Here is a 23841-nt window from a genome sequence, read left to right as displayed (position 1 = left end):
TCCTCAAGTAACAGCTGAACCCAGTCCCACCCTGAAGCATCCTGTGAGAGAAGCCTCTATCATTATCAAGATACAATAAAAAGGAGAGAAAAAAAATACTTATAAAATTGAGTGATTAGTAAATCTCATTTGTTACACTCAACAAAGAAGTGATTCAGGCAGTTAACATACTTCCAATTACCTTGGCTTTTTCTCCTGAGGATTACTACAATTGATGAAGCTTGAAAGCTCAGTATATAGAGATATTAAGTACTGGAAAAAATTATAATGTTGATATGTAACTAAAGGATGGATTTAATTTGTGATTAAGCTGTGTGAATCACAGTGGATGAATGGAGTTTAGCAGACATTATCAGAACTTAATATACCTGGTGGCAATCTTATTTTTCATCATAAAGAAACAATTCACAAAATACAGAGTATCTGAAGTCTACCAAATGTAGGGCAGTGTGCTCACTTGGAGGCTATGAATTGTAGTTTAGAAACATTTTTTATGCATTTTCTCTGCAGGAGAAAATGTGAATGTGGAATAGCATAAAGCTTGACTGACACAGATTTATGTAAGATGTAAATGATGTCATAAGTCTGGGAAGGTACCAGAAAAAATCCAGGTAGTGAGGCAGTAAGAAAGAGTTTAGCCATTAGTTTGGAGTCTCTAAGTCCCTCAGGTTTAGATCTCCAGACAGGGTGTTGTCAAAGATCATGAGGACTGCAGCAGCTTTCATTCCAAAGGGTCACAGATACCTTATGAGCTACACTGTGCCTTCTAGACCTGCTTTTGCAAAAAGTCAGTGCTCAAAGGGAAATCGAGGCACTCCCAGATATTAGGGAGGGTGTGCAACTCCAGTTCTTCTAGAGAGGGGGGAAATCTGCAGCTGTAGCAGCACAGCAATTCCTTCCACGTGTTCCTTTCTCTCCCCCAGCTCTCTGTAGCTGGCTGCCTCTGTCTCAGCTGAGATGAGAAATCAAGCAGGTGAAAAAGCTTGTTCATTTAGTTCTGGGGAGGAAGGGCTGTGGGAGGTATTTGTTGCTGGGCCAGTCAGGGTAGGGAGATTTACTACAACATCCAGAAGCATGGGGAGTTTACAGTAGCTGCCATCACAAAAGAAAAATGTGTAGGGTAGGCAAGCCAAATCCATGTGTCTGTCATAGATGAGTTTTAACACTGAACTTCATGCTAATTTTTCCTTATTTTTGTTTTATAAGCTTATTTTCAGGACACAGGCTTCTGTCTTCAAAAGGTAAGACTATTTTATTAAAAAAAACCCAAACACAAAATTTTACTTTCCATGATTTCTGTGACTGTAACTTTACATTGGGTGGAACATTAGAGGGAATCCTCAGTCTTCTGTTAAAGTCTAAACAGAAAAAAACTTTCTTGTGCTAGACTTGCACTATCTGATGTATTTGTAATATCATTAGCCAACTGATTTACTACTTCAGCTTTGTTACCTTATTGTTTCATTCATAATTAATACACTGAACTCTCAGTAGACAGCCTGGTTTTTTTATGCATGACTCTGAGGTGGGCAAAATGCAGTCTTTGGGTATAGTATTACAAATGTTGAATCATTTTTTTTCATCTGTATTTAAAAAGTTGTATGTGCATTTACAGCAATTAATATATCGTAGATATTTCATGTATATTATGACTTATTAAATGCCACAATTTGATAAAATAAATTAGATAAATAGATGAAATAGATAAAATGAAATGCTCAGATATGATTTTAAATTATAATTAATTGTATTGTAACAATACAATTAATATGTGTTAATTTGTCACATCAAAATGTAACAAAAACTTTAATATGTGATGAACAAGTTTACAAAAATGGTCTTAGGCCTTGCTATCCTTATGGTTGTGTAAATGATTGTAGATTTATTTTTAATTGAATTGCAACTCTCTTGTGCAGCAGCTCAGCTCTGTACAGCAATGCATTAGCTTTTGATCTTTTGCCCAAATATTTTGGCAGCTAAATTGAATGGTCTTTGAAAGAGACATGAGATGGATATCTTCACTGCACATAGGAAAATGAGTGGTTATGACATTGATGATGATGGTCACTCTTGCATTTATTTGGTTCTGTGTTCTCCGGTGTATTTGATATAATAATATATATACATAATAATAACAACACATTTAGACAGATACAAATATATTTATACATACATATGTTTATAGTAATACATGTGCATATATATACATTTACACATATATATATATATATATGCATACAGATACTTTTCTATCAAGTCCCAAGCCCTAATGCTGAGCCAGCAATTAAACAAATGGCAGACGCTTTGTATTAACCCCTCCCCCTTCCAAGAAAGAGAAAGAAAAAGGAAGAAAGACTCATGGGTTGGAGACTAAACTACACAGCTTTCATGGAACAGTAATGATAAAAAAGAAAATGATATGTGCACAAATAGATACAAACCCACTATCTGTGCTTCCCCCCAGTAATTCTCTGTCTCACCCCTAAGGCTGCAGGGCAGGCCCTAGTAAAGTCCTGGAGTGGACTGCTGGACTGGGTGGCAAACAGGAGCTGGAGACAGGAATTCATGGATTCAGGAACACATGGGTTGGGATCAAAGGCAGAAGAATGTCCAGACTCCTCCCAGGATGTCAGGAGGAAGAGAGCTTGACTTTCTTCATCCCTCAGCTTTACACTGAATATGACGTGCATGGAAGGGAATATATAATTTGTTCAGGTTTGGTCACATGTCCAGTCTGCTCCTCTCCACAGGGGAGTTGCAAGTGTGACCTCTTTTCCTTGCTTTTGTTTCCAGTGCTTAAAAAAGTTTAGCAAAACCAAGTGGTGACCTTGGTTTCTATAGGATTGTGTATAACCAAGAGCATTTCTGCACACCATGCTCCAGCAGGAACTGGAGTGCTATCAGCCCTAGAAGCAGACACTGACTGAAAAACATGCTGATAATTTTCAAAAGTAAAATTATTCAGAAGAGGCTTTGCTGAAAAGTAAAATTACTGAAAAGAAAATGGTACTATCCTGGCTCAAACCAGGGTATTTCCCCAGGTCTTCTCTTTGAAATGGAGGAGTGTTCCTGGCTTGGTGACAAAGCTTCAGAGACCATGTCTGTATGACAGAGCAAATGTGTATCCCTTCTAGAAACTAAGCATAGCTGAAGTTGGAAGGACAAATATTTCCTATCAGAAACACAGACTCAAGGAATCATAGAATAGTTTGGATTGGAAGGGACCTTAGAGGTCATATAATCTAATCCCCTCTCCAGTGAGCAGGAACATCCTCAACTAAATCAAGTTGTTCACAGCCCCATCCAACCTCTCCTTGAATGTTTCCAGGGACGGGGCATATACTACATCTTTGAGCAACCTGTTCCAGTGTTTCACCACCCTCATTGTAAGAAATGTCTTCCTTAAATCTAGCCTAATTCAACTCTGCCCTATCACAACACACCCTGCTAAAAATTCTGTCCCCATCTTTCTTACAAGCCCTCTTTAAGTATTAAAAGGTCTCACTGGAGTCTTCTCTTCTCTAGGCTGAACAACCTCTCTCAGTCTGTCTTCATAGGAGAGCTGCTCCAGCCCTCTGATCATCTTTGTGGCCTCCTCTGGAGCCACTCCAGTCTTTTCTTTCTTTCTTCTGCTGAGGATTTCAGAGCTGGATGCAGTCCTCCAGGTGGGGTCTCATGAGAGCAGAGGGGTAGAATCACCTCCCTCTACCTGGTGACTTTCCTCCTTTTGATTCAGCTCATTTGGCTTTCTGAGCTGTGAGTACACATCACTGCTTCACATCCAGCTTTTTATCCCCCAGTAGCCTTAAGCCTGCAGGGCTGCTCTCGATCCCTTCATCCCCCACCCTGTATTGGTGTGGGGCCTTTCCTGGACCAAGGTGCAGGACCTTGTACTTGGCTTTGTTGAATCTCATGGGGTTCACATGAGCCCACTTCTCAAGCTTGTCCAGGTCCCTCTAGATGGTGTCCCATCCCTCAGAGATGTTGACCACGCCACTCAGCCTGCTGTCATGTGTAAACTTGCTAAGGGTGCACTTGATCCCACAGTCTACGTTGTTGGTAAAGACATTAAATGGTACTGGTCAGAATATGGACCCCTGAGGGACATCACTTTTCACTGATCTCCATATGGACATTGAGCCATTAACTACTACCCTCTGGATGTCACCATTCAACCAGTTCCTCATTCACCAAATATTCCACCCATTAAAAAAATCCATACCTCTTCAATTTAGAGAGAAGGATATCAAAATGCCTTTCAGAAATCCAAATAGATGACACCCGTAGGTCTTCTCTCGGTCGCTGGTGTTGTCATTCTACCACAGAAGGTGACTGGGTTGGTAAGGCATGAAGCCATGCTGGCTATCTTGACTCACCTCCCTGTCCTCCACGTACCTTAGTTTAGCTTCTAGGAGGCTCCATGATCTTCCTGGGCACAGAAATGAGGCTGAGAGATTGGTAGTTCCCAGAGTCTTCCTTTCTACTCTTTTTAAAAATGGGTGCAGCATTTCCCTTTTTCCAATCACTTGGGATTTCACTTGACTGCCAAGACTTTTCAAATATCATGGAGACAGGCTTGGAAACTACATCAGGCCATTCCCTCAGGACTCTGGGGTGCCTCTTGTCTTGTCATTTGACCCCATAGCCTTGCCCATATTGAGGTTGGTCAGATGGTTATGAACCTGATCTTGTAGTGTGGGGGCCTTAACTTCCCTAGTCAGGTCTTGTCATCAACTGGGTAGACAAATTTGTTTCTGCCCTTTCATTTCCACTGAGACTATGAATTCTTCCCATTATACTGGCACCTAACAGAAAAAGGAAACTACCTCTGACCTTATTTTTGTAAATAAACAGCATGTGAAGTTACCAGGAATAGTTCCCTCAGGCTCTTCTTTCTGCGAAAAGACATACAAAGGGTTCCTTTGCTCATCTTGTACGTATATATTACATACAGCAAATAATATACATATTGCCATTTAAAATACTAAAAAGACTATTTATTTGATAAGTAATAATACAGAGACAGTGACTTTGCAATCTCCAAATAGGGTTGTGCTTTGACAGGGAGACAGTGGTGCTATTAAAAGCTTGACATTTATCACTCACAGTGGTTAAATTTATCATGGTATTTTTGGCATTTGGCAATCTAAGTATAGAGAATGCCACAAATACCACAGAACAGATAAATACTGATGTGTAAAATCCAGCAAAATGCTGGTGATTGCTTTGCTAAACCTGTAGCACTCGCTCTATGTTCTGGAAATGTGTCACAGGTCCCATTCGCAAGGATTTTCTCAGTCTGGAAAAAGAAAAAAAGTGTTTGTCATGTTTTTTGTTTCCTTTATCTTGCCTATTTAGACAAAAAGGTCTTTTGTATGGGAGATATTTCTGTGTCTCCTTGTAGCCTCCAGAGCAATTGAGACCCTGTCAGAGACCCTGAGTGTCCTAAAGCTAATAAAACCAAGATCACAGATGAAATGGGGTCTATCCGGTACATAAAGGTTATGAAGTGTTCCACTGGAAAATATGCCATGTATCTTGTGACTAACACCAAACTGTGAAAGTCTCGCTGGAAAAAATGGATTTTCAAGCTGAAAGTTGTCCTCTAGGATATAATTTAAGAGTTCTTGAGCTCTATTTAAATCCTGAAGGACAAAATGGATATAATCCATCACAATGTACCCTTACTCTAAGACACACAAAAAATCATCATTATTTTCTTTGCAATAACTGCAGAAAAGACATTAAGATATCAAAGGGCATATTGGAACTATCTTTTCTTTACCTAATAAAACAATTACAGTGGTGGAAGACGAGATAAAGGCTTTGCAGTCTTACAGTGTTGGGTTTTTGGATTCAGGGCATCAGAATCCCATTTATACCTTGAAAAAATATTGTTTCTTGACTTGTCTCCTGTGCACATGAAATGGACAGCTGCTCTTGAGTCTTATCTGCAGGTGAATTTCTGTCCTTGCTTGACTGGAGGATGTGCTGTGGTGTTTTAGCACCTATTCTCATAGATATTAGGTTGTGTAAAAGATACTTTGCTGCAGCTTAAAAAAGCATTGCAAAAAGTGGAAAGAATGTGACCTATAGTTGTGAACAAGTTCTTCCTCTCTAGCGATGATGTCACTTGATTATTTCATAGGATTCTATCCTTGCAGGACAGACCTAAGCCTAGAGATTGATAATTTCCCTGCCACAGAGTGGCTGAGACTGGCTATTTGATTACCTGTGAAGTTTTCAAATGCATCTGGCTACAGCAGATGGCACTGAAGAGTATATAATGAAATTCCTGGGCTGTTGAAAAAACCTTTGTGCTACCAGTCAGTCCTGCTGTCATTCCTTGGCATCAACTCTTCACATTCATTTGGCATGTGCTGTCCCCCAGATTCCCTGCTGTTCCCACAAACACAGTTTTCCTGGTGAAAGCAGTGGAGAGCAGTGTGTTAGGGAGTGAGAGTACTCTATCCAAGCTCAGTAATTTCTACAAGCACTTAACATTTACCTAAATCATAGGTAAGTTGAGCTCTTTAAAAAAAATCTCTTGAAAAGTGGAATGTGTTATGCTTCTTAAGTACAATTGTATTATTTTGGAAGTCTGGAACACCAGCTATAGCTTAAATGCTGTTGTGCAGATATAACAAAAATGCTGCACTATATTCATAGGTCCATTAGGAAAAAAAAAAGGCCAAATTCTCAGCTCGTATAAATTGGAACACTGCTCTTGTTTGGAAGCCAATGATACTAGAAGGAGAGTCTGAAGTAGATGGGAGTGTGGCTATTTTCCTGAACAGTTTTTCCAGTTTCTCCAGTGTATGCTTTTAATTATCCATTGGTTATAGTGGCTGAAAAGGGTCAAGTGAAGACACTGTCAGATTCTCTTTGTCCAAGGACACTTTGTGTGGGTTTTTTAAACTCGGTGTCTTGGGCTAGATTCCAGTGAACCTTGCTGCAGACACTAAGGTATAATTTAAATGCTGGTGCATTCAACTTTTAAATTGTTTATTATGCCCACCAAAATGCTGGTGATTTTATGTCTTAAAAGCAGCTGCATAGCTCTGAATGTACTTTTTGCTTTCTAAGATGATTTTCATAATACATATCAAATATAAGAAACCCTTTTGTGTTCTCTGAAGAAAGCAGTGCTCTGCAGTCACAGAAGGCCTCTTAGACTTTGAGTGTTGCACTATTAACTTTGCCTTTTCTGTGTTTATTGTTTTTTCTATTTACACATTCACTTCATGAAAAATAAAAATATTTTAAGAAGTTATGCATAGCCATTGTAGCAGTGTGCTTGATTTTTTCCAGAGCCAGCTGTGATAGGTGATACCCTCTGTGCAGAACAATCATCACTGCCCTGTGATGGAAGTATATTGTCACTTCCCAGTTCTGAAAAGGCTCTTTGACCCTGCTGCCAGAGAAAAGAACAATTAAATATCTTTTATTTTTGTGATATGATCATTTGATATATTTATCTGATCAAAACTCCCACTGAAAAGAAAACTCTTATTTATCATGTCTCGCTTTACACGATGCCTTCTTTTTCCAAAGTCATCTTAAATAACTGAAGAAAACCACATTATTGGGAAGGTTTAGTTACAAGAGAAGAAACCTTATAAAAAGGGAAACTCAGTGCCTGTTCTCTGTCTGAGAATGCTTTGATCATCATAGCACAGGTAAGAGGTTTGCCACCCAAATTGGTGTAGCTTGCTGTCCACACACTGCATGAAGTATATTTTCCATTCAAGAGGAGCTCTGCCTGCATGGTGTGTGTGACTCATCCACCTGTCTAGTTGCTGTTCTTTGGATTAATTGATAGATCTTTGAGCTCATGTTTTCTCTCATGCCTTGTTTGTCTTTGTGACAGTCAAATTTGGATTTCACACATTCATTTTTTGCCATACACAGTATCTTCAAGACCAAGGAACAGTTTGCACTGACATTTCAGGTAGCATGACATTGGACTTTGATAACTAGTTGGTGTAATTAAACTAAATAGGCTTAAAAATATTTATTTTTTTGTCTCTTCATCTGTACTAGTTTTCCTGTAAGCCTTTGGTCTTTGTAATAAAATTTCTGCCCCATAGTAGGTCTTTCACTCTGCAGAATTTTTTGAAATAATGAAGTGTATCAAACAGCATTAATGGAAAAAAAAAAAAAGACAACAGATCAATAATTTATCCATGTTTTTTGACATACTATTTACTAACATATTTTTAAACAGGGCACGAATTTGTTTTTATCAGCAAATACTTGAAGTGAATTGCCTATTCTTTTTCCACTGACGCTATAGGATATAGATATACTTAAAAAGTGAAATCAGGGCCAGAAATCTATTGATTTCTGTTCCTCAACAACAGAAGAGATCTAGTTTTGAAAAAACACTGGATAGCTGCATCTCAATGTGAGGTCTTGAAATTCCTGTCTGAAAATGTTGTATGTGTGTGCAATTTTAACCCATCTTAACCATGTGAAAATCTTTATTAAATCTGAAGCTTAGGAGCCCTGGCGTTCCTGTTTTGCCAGGAGAAATCCTGTGTTTCACCGTGGCTCTGGGCTAAGAAGGAAAATGGCAGTAAATCCGTATGGGAAAAGGCAGGCTTACTATCCCATGTCAGAATGGTTTGAACGCAGTCTGAGCAGGTCTGCTCTGAGGAGGCTGTGTTCAGAATAGAGACATTCTGGGGCTGTGACTGAAAAAAATAACATTCTGTATTTTGTTTTTTGTGTGCCTGAGACTCTCAGGCACATGGTATGATCTTGAGTGTGCCCTAGACAGGGACAGGAGTTTGACTTGATGATCTTGATGGGTCCCTTCCAACTTAGCATAATCTTTGATTCTGTGAGTCTATGATACAGAGGGGTACAAATATAAGAGATCCTTTAAGCTGGAAAAATAGAAAATGTAGATAAAACATAATGTAGTATTTGCAGTAAATCTTAACACTTGTTATAAAATAATAGTTGATAAAATTGTACACATAAAGTGTTTACCCACTTGCATTTAAGTGTGTGTATGTGTGTGTGTATACATATATATATATATATATATATATATATTCTATATATATATAGACACATGACACTTTTCTTCTTCTGTTGTAACCTTTGAAGTTCAACTGACACTGTTTAATGGCAGCCTCTCTGTTTCAGGGCCTGTGTGAGGTGTTCAGCCTGGCAAGAGGTGGCTAATGGAGCCGTTTGGTTTCCCTTTGATCCTCAAGCAGATGTAGAGCTGGGCAAGCAGGAGCAGGAAGGTGCGAGGGGTGACTCCAACAGCTGCTTGGTGCTGCTGCCAGTGAGATCCAGTCTGCCCACACCAGACCCCTGAGACTCTTGGGAACGATGTGGATAAAGAAGGTATGTGGATAAGGAAGGTGTGTTTTTTCCTGCTATTTCCTACTCAGTAGAATAGACCTTAGATTCAGGAAATCATGGAGCAAGTGACCTTGAAATTTTATTTATTTAATTTTTTTCAGTAGAAATTGCTGTCTCTGTGGTTATGTTTTTCACAGGAAAACAGTCCTCACTTTCTAACAGGAAAGCATGGAAGACATTGCAATCAGCAACCTCTAAATCTTAAATTCAAAGTAAATACCTGGTTATAAATGAGGGCAGATTTGCACAGGGTATGTGTAAATCAGTGCAGCCCTTGAGCAACTCTGACCTATGTGAGAAATGATGTGGGTTTCACTGTTATCTAGAAACATAAACTGTAGCTTCCTATACCATAGCAACATTGCACATAATGCTGATCTGTCTTTTTCCTAAAAGCACAGAAATAAATCACAAACACTTGTAGGTGTTCTGCAATGTTTTATGGATGATTTAATTTATCTTTTTCTCCTGTTCTGTCACAAATTCTTTCCTGCAGCGTAGTCAAAAGTACATAATTTCTATTAGAGTCTGGAAAACATAGTTAGGAATTGAATATTTCAGAACATGATTTTTTTTTTTTTTTCAAAATCTATAGGGAGCCACCTCAGTGTTCTATGGGACAAGAGAAACTGAACAGTGTAATGACAGCTTTATAAAACTCAGAGCTTTTGAGTCATAGAAAGTTTTGATATTCTAAGTTTGATTTTTGCTCCATTTTTGAACAGAAAGGTTACAAAAATTCCCTTAAATTCTTATTCTGGAAAAGTTTTTTGTTTAGAAAATATTAACAAATGGTGTTCTGAAAACAAAGGATGCTCAGCAGCACTGAACAGATGCTGTTTGTTAGTAACAGTTGTGGAATTCACAAAAATGCCAGTTTAAATCACCACCTGTGAAATCCAGATGTGCATGATGGGGATGGTCTGGGAAATTATTCCAGGTCCATGAATCAGTACTTTCTAGTGAAAATATGTTCATATGTGGAGTAGCTTAAATATTTGAGACTTTTAAAAAATTGACACTTTCAAATGTTTATAAAACTTAAACTAACTTGAAAACTTTCTTTTAATATAACACAAAGTCTACAAAACATGTCAGATTCTTCTCTCAAGCCCATGACTATATTCTTGATCCACATGTGGTACAGTTACTGAAAAGATAACTCAATAGCTCAATGACTCAATAACTTTCATCTAGAGCCCTACCTGGGACATAGTCTAAAATCACATGGAATTTATTTTCCCCACGCAGGCCAATTATATCACCTTAATTGTCTAACAGAAGAGCATTTCTAGAGAATAGGAGTTCTTATGGAAAACCCTCTTCAATAATAGTCCTTTTTTTTTTTTTTTTTTCAGTCTGCCATGCTAATAGACACTTATTGTAAAATATACAGATAAATGCATACATTTGCAAAGACATGCATGTGTGTGTACACGTTTATACCTTGTATATCTGTAATTGATTTAACATAAAATATATTTCACACATTTTTATTGTAAGTGTAGAATCTTTGAATGACAGAAAGATTAAAAAACCCTCTGCACTTCTTACTGAGCTTTCACTTTTCACTCCTGTTCACTGGCATAGTTTACTCTCACATCAATCACTTGTCTGCCCTGGTTATTTCAAGGGATTGTTTCAGCCTGGCCTCTGAAGGGATGCTTTAGTGGAATCTGAATTCCCTTTTGAGACTGGTGAGACAGGGAGGGAATGGATGAGAGCGAGGGGCACCAGGAATACTGGAGACATATGGTGGTGGCACAATCAAAACAAAGGAAAGGAACTCTGCTGTAAATTACAGCACTGAGCTGAAAGCAGCTGGGAGCACAGGGATTCCACATTTGGACGAAGACAAATGTAGACAAGGCAAAGCAAAGCAGGAGCTCTGAAAAAATGCTTGATGTAATGCATTCGTACTGAAATACTGAAGCACAATTTCTCATAAACATTTTTTTCCTACGGAATAATAGAAGCATCAAAATGCTGCTTAGAGTTCCAATAGATAGGACTATTTTCTTATTATTCAATCTTATTTTTTGCTGTTATGGGTAGTCTGACACACTAGCTTTCTCATAACTTGCATTCTAATATTAGACAGTTTTAAATGTTCAGGTGTAAATGAGATCTTAAGGGTTTTTAAATTCTGGTTCCACCGAAGTAAGTAGGAATTGACATTTGTACCATGAAAACTGACTACCATGGGATTGAGATAACAGTATAGAAATGCAAATTGAAGTGTTTGGGTTTTATATAAAAGCCCCATAATTATAAATAAAGTCACTTAAGTTTCTTCTGATTACAATTCATAACTCCCTTTGATATGTAAGGAAAATAAGCCAGACTGAATCTTGACAATACTCTGTATAGGTTCTAGCACAGTGGCTGCATAATATTTCACCATAGTGCTTTAATCTGTCACATAAGGCTGCATATATTTTGGAATATGTATCCTTGAAAGAATAGACCCTAGGGGAAAAAAGTTTGTCAGTGGAAAATTATTTTCATTCATGTATTGAATTTATTATTATTTTAGTATGTGCATATTTCTTTGCATCTTTACAGTGCATATTAGATCTGATTATATGGAATACTTCATATTCTTCTGTGTCCCAGGTATTTTTGAAAGGGTCTCTCTTTAGTATGAAGCCTTAAAGCAGACATTTGGAACATTAGAGCAGTGAGATCTGCTCACAAATTTATACATAGGCTGTCAAAGTTCATGAAGGTGCATTATCAGATGCTTTAGCAGAAAGTGAGTGTTCTTTTGAGGTTGGTGAAAGACAGAAGAGAAAACCAGGTGACTGGCAATAAATGATCTGTCTACTGGAATATTTTACTACTTTTTGTACTGCTTTCCAGGGCCTGTCAGTTCATAATGATTTGATTCAATTAAATTTTTCTTCTAGCTGCAGCCTATCTGCAAACAAACTGGAGTTTGCTCTCAGGAATCTGCACAAAGTGCATAAAGTGCTGCACTGGGACCTGTATATATGCCAGAAATATATGCAGTTGTGATCCAGTGTATATGTCCAAACTATTTCCAAGGAAATTGATTTGAGTTGTTAGTTTGCTGACAAGAAGGTCCTTGTGGACAGATGACCACAGGTGACCCCAGTGAAACTAGAGTGATTTTGTCTGATAGGGAATAAAATATTCTGTAACAGGAAAAATTAAAATTTGTTTTCTATTTATAACTGTTACATTTAGGTATTATAAATTCTCTTAGTTCAAAACACTGAGGGATATTTACTCAATATCTGAACCCCCTGAATATTTCCCAAACTACTCACCCATCCCCAGTAGCAATAGTTATAGAAACTGAGTATGACACATGTACTCTCACTAACAAAAGCTTGTTAATATTCATGTATTTATTATTTATTAATAACATTCTCAGATTTTATGAAAAACTTTATAGCAATCTTCAGTGGTAGATACGAGTCCCTGATGCACAATAGAGACTTAAGGTGATAATCAGGATAATTTTGTCTGTTTATGAATCAGACAAAGCCCTGAATTCTGTGCACTTGACACCTGTCCAGGTGTCTGAAGTGTGAAGCATATAAATGCTGGCTGTATTCCATCCTCACAGCAAGATCACAAATGCTTGCTCTGCTATTGGCAGTTTTGACACAAACCCTGTTGACCAGATGTGAAGGGTGCACTATCTATTTCTTGGCAGCAAAACCAACAGTGTCCTAAAAATGTTGCTACTCTCATGTAGGACTAAGGTCATTAGTACATCCAGATCTTGCACCTTTTGGGAAGCTTTTACTTTTCAGATTATAGGAAAAATGTGATGTAAAGCACAGGACTTGTCTCTTGCAGGAATTTTCTTGAAGAATAAAACATAGGGAGGGTTTCTTATTAAGATGCTCATAGCAGCTGACTGCAGTTAGGATTGTATTCATACAGTGGAGGGAGAATGTATGTGCAAATGCTCATTTTAATGAGAGAGAAAGTGTAGGTGGAAGCAGATGACCTAGATGATTTTATGAATAAAAGATATAATCTGATGCAATCATTTCATTAGTACACACATGGCACCAAATGAAAACAGAGCATAGCAGATGGCTTTGAGAGGTTTTAAAAAGGCATTTTCAATTTAGTAGCTAATGACTTAGATTTCATGGACTATATGAAATACTATGAGAAAGAAAACACCAGTCTTCCAAAGGAAGTTCTACTGTTTTATGAAAGTAATGCTGAAAAATCTCTCTCTTGTGACACAGGCTAGAAAATGCAGTCACAAAGCAGATAAGGAGCAAAGCATTTCACAGTATGTTCTAAATAAATAACAGATTATTTACTTTAGTAATTACTTATGGTGCTTTGCTCCCAGTTTTCTGCAGTTCATGGAGAACAGTGGTTTTCAATATAATAATGAAATATGGTCATTTGTCATGCAGTTTTGGATTCTACATGTGACATTTATTTATTTATTGCAATTATGGAACCACTGTGACCAACTGCAAAAAAAGGTCATCAAGGTAGTGCTGAAAATATGTAGCTTTATTTTAAGGTAAAATATTCAGAATATATTTGGGAGGGATGTGTACTTTAAAATGAGGTAGTATGTGGGGAAGACATCTGTTAAGATCTGGATTCTGTTTTTGCATCAGTAACTCTCAGCATAGAAAATACCAAAGCAGGGGAATGCTATTGTGTGGCACACTGTCTGACAGCAGGTATGGCACTAGCCATGTGGCTTCTTCATGCTGTCCCAGCCATGCCATCCACGTCCAGGCTGCAGGGGGTTTGACAGGAGAGCCAAATGTGTCAGATCTGCTCCCAGTCTGATCAGCTTGGGATACTTGAGGAATGTGCAACCAGCAGGATTTGACTCCTCTGGACCCTTTACAAAAAGGGCAAAAGGGCTGGATTTGTTAGAGACAATTTGGCCTACAGCTTCTTAGAGACAGATTAACCTCAGTTTGTCATCATATTGAGGACACATACAGTCTCATTCTTCTGACCTAATCCAAGATCAACCCCAGTCTCTTTTATTAACCCCATTATTTTATCATGAATTAATATTGTGGCAGTGACATGTTTGACCAAATGCAGACTCTGATGTTTTCTTTTTGCAAAGCTGGTTTGAGGTCATAGTAGGAACAACAGAGTTTATACTGAATTTTTTCTGTAGAGGAATGCTCATTCTTACTGAATGAAAAGCAAACCAGATGGAAATACACTCCCCTCCCCAAGTGCCTATTCTAAGGGGGAAGCTGATTTTGTTTCCTTTGTATGCAGCTGATAAAAACGATACTGACCAGGCTAGGCCTGACCCTGATGCTCAGTGGTATTGCTGCTTTATTAGGAAATGATTCTTTGTAAGCTGGGAGACATAAAGCTTTGCTAATCCTGAATGCTTGTGAATGAAATGTAGGCATGGTTTTCTAATGCAAATACCATACACTCTGCAATATGCATCCACAGGCTTCTTGGCAGCTTGCTGCTCTGCAAATCCTAGCTTTACCATGGGCTGAAGTGTTCAGAGGAATGGTGTGAAACCTAAGATGAACCTTCAGAAGCCGAAAATCTTCTTATGTCTGCAACATTCTTACAATCATGACTATACATAGTCTGAGCACTTTGTGATTTAGACAATTTGTCAGGCAAGTCCACAGGTTGCTGCTCTACATGTAATGGGCATTGGAAGTGCAAATAATTACAGTCTTCATACACCTTCCAGTGCTGCACTAAGCACTCACAGAGCATTGCCACTGGTCCCTATTTCTTTTATTTTGGCAATAATTCAGGGCTAAAATTAAGGACAACAATTCATAACCTCAGAAATCTTACATGTTAGTTTGACATATACCAAACTCTTTTGAATTTTCCAGTCACTTAAAATGAATGTTAGCATCACGGTAGAAACTCTCACAGGAAAATTATTTTTTCCCGAACTCACTAAGGTCTGAAGCTCAGTAAACTTTCTCAAATCTAAGGCCAATTTTCTTGCATGTGAATATGGTTTGGGTTACTGATGACTGATGATGAGGTTACTGATAAAAATCCAGAGAGGTCACCTATTTTGGGAAAAGATGTAACTCCTACAAGAGCAGGCCTGAAAGTATTTAACTTTAAACCAGATTTAAATGAAACTCAATTTCATAACAGTGCTTACATGTTTCTAGCATTCATTGATAAAGTTTCCCTTCCATGTTTTCACAGCTGGGCTGCCAGTATTAAATAGAACCCATCATGCACAGCAAACACTGATTCAGCTGTCATTGATAGGCCGGTGTCTGATATGATTTGAATTCGATTCCTTTTTTTTTTTTTTTTTCTTTACTGAACCTAGAAGCTAAAAAAAGTGACTTTTCTATTCCTGTGCTATCCTTTGTGAAATTTTTATATTTATCTGTGAACCAAAATCTCTTCTCTTCAGTAATTTCAATCATGGGCTTTCCCTCTCTGTTTGGATTGCTAAATAGGATTATCATCATTAGCTTCTTAGCATATTCCCTGCCCTCTCTCCTTCTACACATACATTACTGCTTCCTCTACTGCTTTGATTGCTCTCATTTTCAGCTCCATCTGCAAATAGATACTTTGAGGTTCTTATGAGACACTCAGTCATCAGGCTAGTTGTGTCAATACTACAGACCTCTTAAAACAAAAAGACACAACCTCTTTAGTTATGTTGTCACTGCATCAGCAGGTTTTAGAAACTACGTGGGAAAAAGAAAAAAAAGAAACAGAAAAAAAGCAGGCATTGTGAGAATCAGCTTTTAAGAAGAATGCAGTCAGATTTTGAGGAAAAACAATGATTATTCAGTTTTCCCAGTAATGCCTAGTAGCAGGAGGAAGGCAACAATCCAGATTATTGAATGTTTCTCCAGAGACTTTGGGATAGAAGAAAAATCTACCAATTTCTGTGTAAACAGAGGCATTCACTGATCTTCTTATTTGATACTTCACTAATTCAAAGATTTGGGGATCCAATCAGGCAACTGACCCAATATCATGTGAATCAGAGACCATCTGCATGCTCCAAATAATAAGACAGCAAACCTTGGGGTGTCTAAAACACACAGATGTCCTCCGCACAGATAAAGTTTGTCCCCACCTATTCAAGAAACACTTAACAGCATTAATACAAGACAGAATTGTTTCATGAGAGAGATGCAAATAAATCAAGGACTACACTGTTTACAACAGCCTAAGCAGTCTGCTTTTGAAAGAGACTGTTTTTGTTGAGTTTGCCAGTAAGCATTATGATCAGAATGACTAGAATATTTCTTATGCTGCTTTTTAGTAAGATTGAGCCAAAAAGAACAGCAGGTATGAAGCTATACTCGATCTTTATGGAAATACACAGAATACATTTTACACTTCTCCACCAGAGAAGAGATTCCAATTGGTGCCATTATTTTGTGTAGAATTATTTGGTGGTGCTTCAAGTGCAGTGTCAAGGGGTACCTGTAAAACAAATTTTTTAAAAACATAGAATAGTATTTTATGGGTATAAAATATCTAATCTGATTATAATGCAGATATTTATCCAAGATACTTTTATTCTTGTGCTGTTTAGAGATTGTTTAGTGAAGGTTTTGTGACTTTTGTAGCATAAATACAATTCTAGCCTCAGAATTCTCTGAAATGGCTATAAATAGGTTTACTTTAGCCTTAGTGATTGTTACATCCGTAACTGGGGAGAATGAAGATACAGTTTTAAGTACAGTATCTCCCAAGGGTAAGCAGCCCGAACAGGTAAGGTTACCGCTGTATGACACCGCTGTTTTGTAAGCGGCAGAAAACGCCGGCTCCCTGGGAGAGAGGCAAAGCCCAGCAACTCCTGGGAACACCCCCGGTGTCCCAGGCACGCCCTAGAGCAGCTTTTCAAACCAGCAGCCTGGCGGGGCTGCCCCCCCCTCTCCCCGGAGCCGGCCGAGCGCCAAGCGCCGGGTGCGTGCGGCGGGCGGGGGCGGGTGGGTGCCCGGCCGGGGCGCCCCGGTAAGGGGGGACATGGGTGCACGGCGAGCCTCGTGCTGGCTGGGGCAGCTCCTCCTCCGCCCTCCCTCCTCATCCTCCTCCCCTTCCTCCTCCTCGTTGGGTTTTTTTTTTTTTTAATCTTTATTTATTTATTTAATTTATTTTATTGCGTTTATTTATTTATTTATATTCACCGGAATAATAGAAAATGAGAAAATCCGAGCGTTGCTTTTGGCTGCTCTCCACCAACCTGTCAGTGACGCAAGCGGAGACTACTTAAAGGCAGATTAGAGGCAGCAAGACATTAAAAGCCAACCTTCCTCCCTCCACGCCGCGGATCCGCCGGCCACCAGCCGAGCGGGCCGGGCCGGTGGCGGCCGCCGTGGGGCCCAGAGCCCGGTACAGCCCAGTGTAGCCCAGCCCGACACAGCCCAGCACAGCCCGGCACAGCTCAGAACAGCCCCGCCGAGCCGGGAGTCCTCGGCAGAGCTGCAGCCTCCAGCCGCCTTCCCGCCACCGGACTGCGGGCGGTAGAGGGGCGTTGCTCTTTCGCTTGTTTTCCTCCCCCTGCAAGGAGAAAAAAAAAAAAAAAGGGAGGGGAGGAGGGGGGGCAAGGAAGGAAGAAGTGAAGAGATCCCCTCCGCTTGCCAAAGTCTTTGTCTCCGGATGAACAGCGATGGGGGAATGGACTATTCTAGAGAGGCTACTGGAGGCTGCCGTGCAGCAGCATTCTACTATGATAGGGAGGTAAGAGCTACGGGGGAGCTACGGAGGGCACGGGAGGGATCCTCTTCCGTCCGAACGGGCGGGTTGGCGGCACACACCGGGTCCCGGGTTTGGGGACACCTTTCTGGCGGGGCTCTTGCGGTGGGTGGCTTGAGAGCGCGCGCGTGTGTGCGCGCGGCACAGGGTCACCGGGGCTTGGGGACACCTCCAACGCCGCCGTCCTTGTCTCCGAGGCGCCATGGGGCAGCGGGCGGCCATCCGGGCGTCCCGGCCGCCATCGGCGTCCCGCCGCCGGAGCAACCCGGCGTTGCTCCCTTCCCCTGCTCTCGGGGGCCCGAACCGGTCGCTTTTCCTCCGAAAGGCGGCGGAGCGAGGGGGAGCGCTGAGCGCCGCCCGGGCTTTCGGGCAGCCGCGGGTTCTCTCGCCGCACAGTTCCGCGCCGAGGCGATGCTACGCGGGAGCGGGGCCGGCGGCAGCGGCGGCGGCGGATGGTGTCGGTGCGGGGTTAGGCGGCGCGGGGTCCCGGTCAGCACTGGACAGCTCCCGGCCGCGCGGCGGCGGCGCGCACTGACGGGCTTCTCTGTTCCAGGATCCTGCTGACCGTGGTGGTGATCTTCAGGATCCTCATTGTGGCCATTGTAGGGGAGACGGTGTACGATGACGAGCAAACTATGTTTGTCTGTAACACGCTGCAGCCAGGCTGCAACCAGGCTTGTTACGACCAGGCTTTCCCTATTTCTCATATAAGGTACTGGGTGTTCCAGATCATCATGGTGTGCACTCCCAGCCTTTGCTTCATAACGTACTCCGTTCACCAGTCTGCTAAGCAGAGGGAACGGAGGTACTCCACTGTCTTCCTCGCCTTGGAGAGGGACCAGGATTCAATGAAGCGTGAGGACAGTAAGAAAATCAAGAACACGATTGTCAATGGGGTGCTACAGAATACTGAGAACTCCACCAAAGAGGCAGAACCAGACTGCTTAGAAGTGAAGGAAATCCCTAATCCTGCTATCAGAACTACAAAGTCAAAGATGAGGAGGCAAGAAGGCATTTCTCGATTTTATATCATCCAAGTGGTCTTTCGAAATGCCCTAGAGATCGGATTCTTAGTGGGACAGTATTTTCTGTATGGATTCAATGTCCCTTCCATGTATGAATGTGACAGATACCCTTGCATTAAAGAAGTAGAGTGCTATGTCTCTAGACCCACTGAGAAGACTGTGTTCTTGGTGTTCATGTTTGCTGTCAGTGGGATTTGTGTGGTGCTCAATTTGGCAGAACTGAACCACTTGGGCTGGAGAAAGATCAAAATGGCAGTGAGAGGAGTACAGGCAAAAAGGAAATCCATATACGAAATCAGAAATAAGGACCTGCCAAGAATGAGCATGCCTAACTTTGGCAGGACTCAGTCAAGTGACTCAGCTTATGTGTGAGGCTGTGACAGAACTGAAGCACTGTGCCAGGTGGAACAGACCCAGACACCGTTAGGGAAAGGTACATTGCTTAGGCAAGCATTTTATCAAACCACCAAGAAAGCCATTAAGGTATTGGATCTGCACTTACTGAACTAGCTGCAAAATGCAGTGCTATGTAAAAGACTGAAAAAACAGCTATAAACCCATGCTTGATCTAGCCTTACAGCACAGCCACTATTCCTACTTTTCTTTCCAGTGATTGGGTGTCACCCGTTTTGCGAGCGGCTTTCTGGTCGCCCTTAGGAAGGATAAGTTTACAGTTTGGGCTGTCTGACTGTTGTAAATGTGTAGAATGTTCATATTAAAATCTGCAAGGATACTCTATATGGGGTGGGATGGGGTGGGGGAAACTTGAAGTATGCAGATAGATGTAAGCATGTTTTATACAGAGGGTAGTTCCACCTTAAGGGACCTGACCACAGCTCAATCAGGATATCTGCGTTCACCTATCTCACAGATGTCTTATAATTTTTTGCTTGTCTAAATCAGAGAGTTTATTCCTGGTGTGTATTACTAGCTACTTTCTATCATAGTTTGTGCATCAATTAGTTACGCCGAGCAATAAATGCTAAATATAATTTTGCCATTTTTTTGTTTGCCTGTCCACACACAAACACACCGGAGACCTTAATCATCTTTCATTAGTTGTGATCTGCAAAATATATCAGTACATTTCAGTTCATTCCCTAATATGTGCATGAATAAGATGGAGTTGGTTCATGCCAGCCAAGTTATGTATTTACCTACAATTACCTAGGATGACACACATACCAAAGGAACAGAGTTCATTGCTTTTAACTGTGAATATATCACCTTCTCTCTGCTCTTATTTATATAAGTGCCATACTCAAAACATCTAACTCTGTACTTAGTCAAAAGGTTGTCTTGGGATACCAGCTGGAATAAAGTAATTTTATACTCTCCTTTGTTTATTTTATGCTATTTGTTTAGTCATTGCAACGGTGTAAAAAGTAGCTAAAATATCTATTGATAAATAAAGTATTTGCCTTTTTTTGTAAGCCAGAGAGATTTGTTCTTCTTTACTATTGTATGCAGTTGTAGAAACATACAGGGTCAAAATAACTGACTTAAAACAGTTCTTCTTCAGGGTTTAAAGTGTCTTGTTGATATTCTAAACTCTAAGTGACAAAACCTGGGAAATCAGAACTGTTTGTTATATCTGTTTTCCTCCTTAAGCAAACTTTTTGTCTTTAAAGCCTGATCCAAAGCCCACTGACACCAACAGCCTTCTTTCTGCTGACACTAAGGGCGGCACAGTTGGCAGACAAGGTCACTCTAGCAATAGCCAGAGTACATTTGCCTATAAATGAAACAATTGTAGTTTTTAATCCGGGAATAATCCAAATAGTAACCTCAGCTTTTCTGCCTTACAGCTGGTTCAAGAAATATACTGTTCATGTCCCATCAACTTACTGGTAAGCCACTGGGGCAGTCGCAAATAAATCTCTGTTAGCAGCAATCATTTTAAGACAGGATACTAAGTTTTTCTTAAGGACCTTACTTAGTTCCCACTGAATTAAACAGAAAATATCCTGCTGGCAACAGTAGGAGTTGGATCAGGACTAAAACACCATACAAGTGCATTCCTAACTAAGTATTATCTGCCCTTTAAAGAAAAGGGCCAAAATGGTGCTGGAAAATTTGGATATAGTTTATAACACAAGAAGGAGACAGGGGCTCAGAGTCACAAATGGCCTTTTGATTGCATTTTATTTCAAGCCTAAAGATGGATTTTATTGTATTTTCGCTTGGAGATAATGCATATAAATCTTTTCCTCTTGGCTTACAGTAAATAACATTTCATTCTTGTGGTTTGCCAGCATTGTCGCTTAAAAAAAGTCAATTAATTCTTAGATAGTGTATTCAATATCACTTTCATGGAGGTCTTTTTTCCTCCACTGTGAAATACAAAAAGACTCTGAGATGTGTCATGTTTTGAAAGATTTAAGAAATATTTTTCCTTATGTATAAAATGAACAGTTTTTCCAATTTGATTATAAAAACCTATTAAGATGGATTTCTCAAATGACTCTTTGTGATATAAATGCACATTGATATTGCTAGCTGACTGCATGCTCACTGGAAAACTGCATGTTATTTTTAGAAGGACAACATGGCAGCTAAAATCTCCATCTGCAATATAACAAGCTTCTAAAGATTTTTAATTGACACACAAATCCCAGTCTGATTTTAATTTTGCAGAGTCCTGGGATGGTTTGCAAAAATCTCCTTTTGAATAGATGTAGAAGAGAAAAATGTTGTTTGACAGTCAAAAGGATTGATTTAATGCTGAAGAAATGGGAGATTGTGTGCAAAGGACTCAATCGAGTGCCAATTAAAGTTGAAGTAAAAAACCTCCTAGTGAATTCACTGGGCTTTGTTTCAGATTCAGCATAATTTCCTGTTAGGCAGGAGCCCTAATGCAAGTTATTTCCAGTGACTGCATAGCAGTGTTTAGTCTAACTCTAGTGAAGGTGCATGTCTTGATAGCTTTAAAGTTCTAAATACCTTAGAATTCTTTAGCTAAGACCAGGAAAGTATTTGTTTATAACAGTCAATGCCAGTGACTTGTTTCGTTCAATTATTTTATTTAGCTGCACATTTTGTACTCCAGTAAATTCAGAATTTTCCTAAGAGAAATATATAAGGAAATGCAAATGTCAATTTCTGCAACAGGATAAGTGTTAAAATTGTCAAAGATGTATGTTTCGATCAATAGAAATGCTGTTATCCATACTTACACTAAAGAGAATATGGCTTTTCATATTTCATAGAAGATAAATGAAATGGTGTCAAGAGATCAGTTGTTCGAGCCTTCTTTTTCCATTATTTTTCGTTTCTTACCAGCTACTTAATTGTCATGGACAGGAGAAATACCGTATACATTTTTTTCCTAATGTATCATGTGAGAGTCATATGATTAATGCTGATGGACTGTTTACATGAAAGCTGACTTCATTTACAGAATAAATGCTTTAAAATTGTCACCACAACGGAAAAGTGTGTTAAGTGAACATGAAGCTGAATGGCACATTACCGGCCACTTAGGTCTTCTTCCTGCCTTCATGAAATGAATCAGTCTTGCCATTGACATCTATGGAAGAACCAGCCATTAAATGTGAAAAATGAGGTCATGTTTGCTTTATTCTTTGTATTCCCTGTTTTGTACTGGTGGACAATATTGTATGTCTTCCTAAGTTCAAACCTAAACATTGTGTTCACCGAGTTCTTATAGAAAACTGCAATAGAATTCAATACACTATTGGTTGTGTGGAATTTAAAAATTGACGTAAAATAGTGGTACCATTTTATTTTTTACAAAGGCTTGATCTTATGCTTCTCGAGCCTCTGTGAATTTAAAAAGTATTTAAATAGGGGGGTCAAACCATTTCACTCAGTATATATAAGTTGCAATGAGATGCTATGGAATGATTTTTTTAAAAATAAGGATTTTTTTTTAAATGAAAAATGGATGTATTTTTACATGGAGGAGCTGAATTGACTGTTGCTGTACATAGTTCAGAGTCGGTTGACTTTGAAGTCATCTTTCTGAAGAAAAATAAGGTGAATAAGGAGAACAATAGAGATGAATGAATCACAGAAGTGGTGAGATGTATTTTAGTTTGTTTCATGCTTGCAAAGTCAGAAACACTCAGAAACTCCAAAGCTGGCTCAGTGTTTGTAGTGTATTATATCTAGTAGGACATGATGTGGCTGCTGCCATGTAGAACCATAAGAAAAGATGTACATGGAATGTTAAATTTGAATGTGAGGAAGAATCCTTTTCATCCATATCTAAAAGAATGCATTTCTTGAAGGGCACAAGGATGGACCAGGTGGAAGTGATCCCTGTATCCTTCTGTATTTACTTTGTTTGAATAGAAATGTTCCAAATTACTCCTGTGAAACAGGTTAGAGAATTGAGTCTGGTGTGCAGCTATAGAAATGGGAATTAAAAAGTTGAAGTGAAAGAAAAAAGTGAAGAAAACAGGCATAGGTTGTAGTCATTTAGGATCTGGTCTTTTTCTTCATGAATTCAGTGATGGGACTTTTTGTTCTCTGTGAGACTAAATCAATTCCTGCATGGAGTAAAACTCAGTTTCATTATTTAATGAGATTAATAGGAGAGATTGCACTATATCTGCATTGCACACCCAGCTCTGGACAGTCTGGGATACTTTCCCCAGAAATCTTGCTTTATTGTAAGCTTTCAAAAATCATACTAGGTTAGTATCAGCTATTGGCACCAGAATCTATACCTCACTATCCTCGCAATGAAATTGCTAATATATAT

At 39.6% G+C, this 23841-nt stretch overlaps 1 protein-coding gene and 1 long non-coding RNA gene across 3 annotated transcripts; one reads left to right on the top strand and one right to left on the bottom strand.

Annotated features, from left to right (window-relative positions):
- Positions 1-16628: 16628 nt before the first annotated feature.
- On the bottom strand, positions 16629-17714 carry LOC139796388 (uncharacterized). Its single transcript, XR_011725984.1, has 2 exons — positions 17576-17714; positions 16629-16812 (listed from the first exon to the last, which is right to left on the bottom strand). It is a non-coding gene; the product is annotated as an uncharacterized lncRNA (long non-coding RNA).
- A 218-nt stretch (positions 17715-17932) lies between these two features.
- Positions 17933-23142, top strand: GJD2 (gap junction protein delta 2). Of its 2 annotated transcripts, none has more exons than XM_071744293.1 (2): positions 17933-18072; positions 18641-23142. In XM_071744293.1, the coding sequence occupies exons 1-2, from the start codon at positions 18002-18004 to the stop codon at positions 19482-19484; spliced, it is 915 nt and encodes a 304-aa protein (XP_071600394.1). In that variant the 5' UTR covers positions 17933-18001; the 3' UTR covers positions 19485-23142. The 2 variants fall into 2 exon arrangements, with proteins under 2 accessions (XP_071600394.1, XP_071600395.1); XM_071744294.1 differs by having other exon boundaries at positions 17952-18072; positions 18800-23142.
- Positions 23143-23841: the final 699 nt, after the last annotated feature.

This window comes from Heliangelus exortis, chromosome 5, assembly GCF_036169615.1.
Source record: "Heliangelus exortis chromosome 5, bHelExo1.hap1, whole genome shotgun sequence".
In the NCBI taxonomy this organism is placed as follows: domain Eukaryota; kingdom Metazoa; phylum Chordata; class Aves; order Apodiformes; family Trochilidae; genus Heliangelus; species Heliangelus exortis.
This window is presented reverse-complemented; position numbering and strand designations above follow the sequence as displayed.

Excerpts from the sequence above, each read along its gene's own strand:
- GJD2 (XM_071744293.1), top strand. The coding sequence starts at position 18,002 with ATGGGGGAATGGACTATTCTAGAGAGGCTACTGGAGGCTGCCGTGCAG. Across the intron at positions 18,073-18,640 it reads CATTCTACTATGATAGGGAG|GATCCTGCTGACCGTGGTGG; the intron begins GTAAGAGCTACG and ends TCTCTGTTCCAG.